The sequence below is a fragment of the Python bivittatus genome, unplaced genomic scaffold, assembly GCF_059951505.1.
Source record: "Python bivittatus isolate LINGU-HERP-01145 unplaced genomic scaffold, Pbiv_v1 ctg000310_np1212, whole genome shotgun sequence".
In the NCBI taxonomy this organism is placed as follows: domain Eukaryota; kingdom Metazoa; phylum Chordata; class Lepidosauria; order Squamata; family Pythonidae; genus Python; species Python bivittatus.
In genome coordinates, this window is record NW_028277054.1 from 4,473,456 (window position 1) to 4,480,392 (window position 6,937).

Below are 6,937 nucleotides of genomic sequence, written 5' to 3' on the forward strand. Positions count from 1 at the left end.
CATGCACGAATCTTAGCTGTTATCAAATAAACCAGGATTATAACGAACAACCCAAATGAACCACGCCTTCGCATCTGAGCACGCATCATGGGCTTATTCCGAATTTCAGGTTGAAAGCGAGTCACCATTTAACCAGCACACAGAACTGGAGTCCCAGCAGCCAAAATGCGTGATTCGCCAGACCAAGCAAACTAGAACAACTTTGCTATAGTGGCTGCAGCAATTGCAAATCTCTGTAGCCCTATCTGCCCTGCAGATGGTCGGGACTACACCATCCATCATCCTCAGTCAGTACAGCTTCAAGCCGAGAGCAGCAGGTTGGGGAAAAGGCGCGATCCTAGTATTCTCCGAGGAATTGGGCATAGTAAGGAAACAATTCGTTTCCCAGCAGAGAAGGGAAAGGAGCAAAAACCGCCCACGGGCCGCTATTTATGCAAATGACTCAGCTCGCGAGAAGGCGCCCGCAAAAGACTCTATTTCCCAGTAGGCCCCGCGCCTAGGAAAGTAAACATCCGCGTTCCTGCCCGCCCTTTTCTTGCCACGCAGACAGATCGCTTCCGCCGGGGAGCTGGACCAGGTCCTGCCAGAGGCAAGTGAGGTTCTGTTGCCAGGGGCAACCCTGGATGCAGGGGAGGCTGGGCTGCGCAGCATCGGAGGGGCCTCTTTTGATCCTGGCCGTGGACGCGTGGAAAGAGCAAGGAACCCGGGGGGCGGCCAAGCTCTTTGGCGAGCCTGCGGCGCTTTCTGTCGCCTCTGCTGCTGGTGGGTGGGCGAAGGGCAGCTAAAACATAGGAGACACACCTGATGCCGTCTGAGCTGTGGCACGGGAGGGCCCATCCGTGAGCCTTGTCTAGCGTTGGGGCGCCTCACATGGGGCGGTGGGCTCATCCTGAGAGGGGCAGAGGGACCATTTGTGCCAGGTTGTGCACAAGATGGGGCGCAAGGCAGTATCCAGTTTCCAGGACCGGCAGGATAGAGCCTGCGAGAGGCCCATGTTAGCTGTTTCCGACAGAGGGTGTGCTTGTGGGAATGAGGAAGGGCAAGGAAAGAAGGTAAGGATAAAGGATGTTTATAAAAGAGACAACAGATTATAATATGGTCTACTTTATTTTGGTGTTCCTCAACCTTGGCAACTTGAAGGCGTCTGGACTTCAACTCCCAGAATTCCCCAGCCAGCCATGCTGGCTGGGGAATTCTGGGAGTTGAAATCCAGACGCCTTCAAATAGCCAAAGTTGAAGAACGCTGCTTTATATAAGTATACAATTTACTTTGTAGCAGATTTTTTTTTAAAAAATCTATATCTTTTATTTTTCTCTATGCATCTTGGATTTATGTTAAAGCAGTTACCTGATATTGTTTGTTAATCACAGTTCAGTAAAAACAATGGGGAAAAAAATCTTTTCCCCTGCTTGGAGGAATGAATGAGACAAGAGGTTTTAGTTCTCTTACCTCCCAGAGAGGCATCTGCACGATAACCAATGAACTGGCATGATTTGATTTTCAGATTATTAAAATAAAATCCAAGTAAATGGGGGGAAATAAAGAATGATGTTTTAATTATTCCTTGCTGGTGAAAAAACAGACCACCAGCAGGCCGCAACTGGTCTCTTCTCAGCTGGGAATTGGCAATTGCCAGAAAAAAGCAAGCAGGCTGGGCTGCCTGGCCTGTTGTTTGTGTTGATGTCACTCTGGAAGCCTGCTACGCAGCAGTGTGTCAAGCAGGTAAAGGAAGGGGTGGGACTTGTGCAGTGATGTCACTGTGGGGTGACATTTACTTGCCCTGCTTTGCTGCAGCACCCCTGCTTCCAAGCTCTGCTAGTCAATATCTGTAGTGAAGAACTCCTTCTGCATCCAAAATATGTTATGACATGGTCTAGATTGCTGTGGAGAGCACCATGAGGCATTCAGGATGGGTTTTGATCTATCCCAACCAACAAGTGTGATGCCTGACTCCCCTATCTGTCTCTCTGTCCTTCTTCAGCTTCTCAGCCTTATCTGAATTTGCCTGAAGCTCCATGGCTGGTAAAACCGGACCAGAACATCTCTTCAATGCAGCCACTGAGGTGGAGACGACAGGAGCGGTGTTGGGCACCAAGTAAGTTAAAAGAAGATCATTTTGCTTTTCCCAGCTGGGTGCCCCCCGAACTGTTAAATACAACTCCTATCCTCCCCAGCCAACACGGCTAAGAGATGTATTGGCTGGATGTTAAGAGGAATTGTAATCTAACACTCTGAGGACAACAGAGTTGGAATAGCTGCTCTTTCCAAAGAGCTTCGGAACTAACATGTTTATTTGAAGAACACTTTTCTAGTTCTTTCCTGGCCTTCTGACTTTGCCCCTTCTAGGATCAACATCCCAGCACTCTTGCCCCAAGGCCCAGCTAAGGAATGGCTAGATCAGCGTCGGGCTACCATTCGTCCCTGGGCGAACTTCCTGGACCAGAGGCGTTTTGGAAAACCTCGGAATTTTGGGGAGCTGTGTAAGCGGCTTGTACGCAATGTGGAATATTTCCAGAGCAATTACGTCTTTGTCTTCCTAGGACTTATTGTGTATTGCCTGTGAGTAAATTTGATTGCTTCTTTGTTTACTTGTGGGGGGAGAAATTTTCCTGACTCTGTACTGCAAATATCCCTGCACAGGCCTGCATATATTCCACGGTGAAATTTCCTGGGCCAGGAGCATCCGCAGGGAAGGGTTGAAAAAATCAAAAGATGGCAGCCACAAACGTGCAATCAAAACTCTGCACCTTTGCAGCTTGTGTTTCAAGAAGGCTGTTCTAGTACCCTGCTGGCTCTAGAACAGCCACAGGTAGCAGGCACAATTCTAGAAAAGAATGAAGGGGGAATGTGTTGCCTAAGCTCACTCCTGTAGTTTGTGCCTGTGCAGTAAGCTGTATGTTAAAGACACAAATAGATCAGCAGAAATGTCCCATTCTGTGCCCATGGGCATTTCTGTGCAGGGGATAAGGAGGGGTCAAACAACAAAACATGCATCGTGACCAAAAATGGCGACTTACGTTTTTGCATCAGACGTTGGGATACAAGTAAATACGGGTGGCTTTGTGTCATGACATCACCACATGCATTTTGTCATTTTGATGTAATCTCAGTTTGCTGCGGATACCTGACTCTCTGTTTGTTCTTGGCAATGTCACTGCTTCAGTGCTTGTTTGGGTGAACTTCTGTCTGCAGTATGCATCAAGGAAAAGGATTCTGAGTGGCCTGTAGCTGGACACATTAGGGAGTATTCAGAGTCTAGTGGATAATCCCCCTGTTGTTCCCAGTCATAAAGACCTTCCACTATTCAATTTAGTTCTTAGAGCTTTTAGAAAATAACAGCCCCCGAGGAAGGCCTGTAAAGAAATTAATACACTCACCTAATATATCTTCAAAAGGTCTTCCATTTTTAGTTGTAATGGATTCAGCCATGTTTTTATTAATTCAATCTTAATTCCACTGAATTAGCAAGAAAGTTTGCTGTTGCATGTTGATTCATGATGCATTTAACTCCACTGGCCTTTCCTCTCTCCTGTTAGCATCACATCTCCATTACTTCTGATCGCACTGGCTGTGTTCTTTGGAGCCTGTTACATCATGTACTTGAAGACCCAGCAGTCACAGCTTGTTTTGTTTGGTAAGTGGCAATCTTTTGTTTCCGTAGGTGCCGTGTGCAGTAATAACATAAAACAAAGCTTGGAGCTAACCTAGAGTTTTATGCATGATATGCTCTTCTAGAACATACATTTCTATTATTTTCTCTTGTTTAATGTCTGCCCTTCTACAGTTAAAAAAATAAACACACACCTCCTTGCTTGTTGAAAGCTAGCTCATAAGGGGAAAGAGGAGGCTATAGCCTTGATATGTAGGCTTCCCATAGCTAGGAAATGTTCGCTACGAAAAAACATTCAATCACGCAGGCCCAAAGCCTTCTGAAATACTGTCATGCAATCGCTGGTGGATTATATCCTCTATTTTTTCTGAATTTCCAAGTCAGCTGCCCTGGCATCTAAATAGGGTTGCGCAGGCTGAATTGGAGATCTAAATTATTGACACTCAGAACTATATTGTTAGTTTAAATTAAAGTTAATTGTTAGATTAAATGAAGGTAAGGTATAGATTCCCATCCTGGCTCTTTCTAGATAAATTCCCATAAAATCTACTCAGCACCACCAGCGCCTACAGATTATGAAAACTGAAGTCTCAAAACTTCTGGAGGGCACCAGATTAAGGAACGTTCTTCTAGTACCAAGGCTGTAACAAAAGTAGCAAGTGAATTACAGTAAAATGGTCAAAGCTTAAATCTTGGCATCAGTGGAAGATACTTTTGCCCTATGATTAATAGTCACTGTATGGGTGCATTGGAAGAGCTGCAACTTGTGCAAAAACACATATAGGTGTGATGCGTAGAAAGACAGGAAATATGTGCAAATTGGGACTTTTTCCTCCCAGACCACATTGCCTTGGCATGGAAAGGGAACAGGGCTATTTCCAAGCTACTATGGGTTGCATTCAGAGGTTCCGGTCACTGAGCCTAAAAGAAGTAAGCAAATTATAATAAGTTTATGAAAAACTGATTTCTAATAGTAAATTAAGGAACTCTCAGGATGGTGTTATCCTGAGAGAGAGATAATGCACTACATGTTATACAACATTAAAAGAAAACCGATAGCTCATATTCATATGAGGAGGGCAGTTCTCTTTCTTAAATCCATCCATTAGATCAGTGTTTCTCAACCTTGTCAACTTTAAGACGAGTGGACTTCAACTTCCAGAATTCCCAGCTAGCTAGAATTCTGGGAGTTGAAGTCCACCCATCTCATAGTTGACAAGGTTGAGAAACACTGCATTAAATAGCTAACTTGAAAACATTCTCTTGTCAGCAAAAGTCCTTGAAAGCTACAGTTCCCAGAATAGCCACAAGATGGTGGTGCACCAACAAGAATAGTGTCAATCTTTGACAAATTTCCATACTTTGCTAGATTCCAGCCCTGTCATGTAGTTCCTAAACCACAGAAGGCAAAACCATAGCCTTAAGGCTGGTATCTCTTCAGTCAAGCATTCAAGACTGCCACCGTTTTTAACAATGGAAACCCAGCCTGATGGGCCAGTTGGCTTTATTCTGATTCAATGTCTTTTCCTCTAGGGCGAGAACTCAGCACAGCTCATCAGTACAGTCTGGCTGGAGCTGTCTCTTTTCCTTTCTTCTGGCTGGCAGGGGCTGGCTCAGCTGTCTTTTGGGTGCTGGGTGAGTAAGTAGGAAAATGCTGTTCCAGGTGCATTTCACTCATCCGTCTTAGCTCACTTTTTGAACCACGGATGGTGGATTGCCTTGATCCATTTTTGGTTATTGTTGATGGTCCCTAGCTTTGCCCACATGACTCTCTCTCTCCTGTCATAAGTGATCAGCTTTGGATATTTTAATTGCTGCTTACAGCAGCAAGCTTAACTGAAAAAAATGAAGTGACATAGTTTTCTATCGCGGTTACATTTCCCTTGCAGAAGAGAACATATGCTGTACTTCTCTTTGAAAATGGGGTGAATACCTTGACTTTACATTCTTCCTTCTCGGGAACTGCAGCATTGTTAAATCCCGGTATCTGGGATTCTGTTCCATCACACTGTGCATTGGAATCTTTCCTTTCTACTTTGGTTCCTTCCCTTCCTCGTCCAGCTTTTGGCCTCAGAAGTCCTTGGGAGCTACAAGAGAAAGACTCCCATCACTGTGAGCCTGAGAAGGGGAAGTGATCGATCACCCCGTGTCTTCCTTTCCCACTGTTTCTTCTGTCGTCCTCTGCAGGTGCCACGTTGGTAGTCATTGGTTCACACGCTGCCTTCCATGAACTGGAATCTGTAGAGACCGATGAGCTTCAGATGGAGCCCGTGTGAATGGCCAGAGAACTTCCTGCACCTCTATCTCTTCTCCCTCACCTCGCTGCTGTTACATTACCCATGTATATAATGCTGCTATGTCACTCACTGTCAACACGCCATCTTAAATTGCCATTTCCTCCAAATCTTTAAAGCTCTCAGTGGCTACCCTATTGAGATTGCCCTTTAGTCTTATTCTTCAGGCATCTCCCCATCTCTAAACTTCTTGTTCCCAGTGACCGTGGGCTTTTTCACTGAATATATAATAGAATGCTGCTGTTATCATATTTCCTCTGTGGGTTTTTAGATCCCATCGTTGCTTTCCCAGGAGCCAAGCACTAGAGGTTCCATGCAGACATCCTGAACCCAGCCTCCTTTGTCTCTTATCAGTAACATTAAAGAAACAGTAACATTAATCCATGCCTCCTTTGAGTGTTTAATGTGTGCAGCCCAAGGTTGCAGTGACCCACAGGAGTACATCAAGCTTACGCCTAGTGACTCTGCCATGTTTCCTTCCAAGGTCTGCAGCTTGTTCGGCAATGATGCGTCAAAAATCGCACATCACAGATATTTTTTACCACTGCTGCATTTGTCTGCTAAAGATGGAATATGGGAACGCAAAAGCTATCAAGGTTGGAAAAGCTGAATCTTTGCATGACCCCTAAGTAAATTAATCCCGGTTCTTCACATTTGGAGGAGTTTGGACCAGTTTGTGTTTTCTTGTTTTTAATAGCTTGAGCTATGTTGGTATTCAGGCAGCAGATCTGCACCGGGACTTTTTCACAAGAGTTCACATAATGAACAGGCACCTTATCTTGTAGAAATCTTTTTGAAATGTACAGAAGAAACCTTGTTCTTTTTAAAGCTCCTATTAGTCTAGTCTACAATATTACTGCAACGATTTAGTATACACATTTATATTTTCCATTTCATTTTCTAATAACTTACAACTAGCAATTCTATCTCTGCTTCGGCTTGGTCTTCCTTTAGGTTACACGTTCTAGTTCCTATCCAATATCATTCACTTTTGGAAATTAAGAGTCTTAAACTGTGTAGTTGTACTAATGG

At 44.6% G+C, this 6,937-nt stretch overlaps 1 protein-coding gene across 2 annotated transcripts; it reads left to right on the forward strand.

Annotated features, from left to right (window-relative positions):
- The first annotated feature begins 461 nt into the window (after positions 1 to 461).
- Positions 462 to 6,285, forward strand: RABAC1 (Rab acceptor 1). 2 transcript variants are annotated; one of them, XM_007437570.4, is made up of 6 exons: positions 462 to 589; positions 1,983 to 2,096; positions 2,348 to 2,560; positions 3,538 to 3,635; positions 5,145 to 5,246; positions 5,799 to 6,285. In XM_007437570.4, exons 2-6 carry the CDS (start codon positions 2,017 to 2,019, stop codon positions 5,885 to 5,887), a joined length of 582 nt encoding a protein of 193 aa, XP_007437632.1. In that variant the 5' UTR covers positions 462 to 589; positions 1,983 to 2,016; the 3' UTR covers positions 5,888 to 6,285. The 2 variants fall into 2 exon arrangements, with proteins under 2 accessions (XP_007437632.1, XP_087996020.1); XM_088139894.1 differs by lacking the exon at positions 462 to 589 and adding an exon at positions 1,033 to 1,052.
- Positions 6,286 to 6,937: the final 652 nt, after the last annotated feature.

Bases quoted from the DNA above. Each gene is read 5' to 3' on its own strand.
- RABAC1 (XM_007437570.4), top strand. From the start codon at position 2,017: ATGGCTGGTAAAACCGGACCAGAACATCTCTTCAATGCAGCCACTGAG. The intron at 2,097-2,347 runs GTAAGTTAAAAG...TGCCCCTTCTAG, and splicing joins GGAGCGGTGTTGGGCACCAA to GATCAACATCCCAGCACTCT. The intron at 5,247-5,798 runs GTGAGTAAGTAG...CGTCCTCTGCAG, and splicing joins AGCTGTCTTTTGGGTGCTGG to GTGCCACGTTGGTAGTCATT.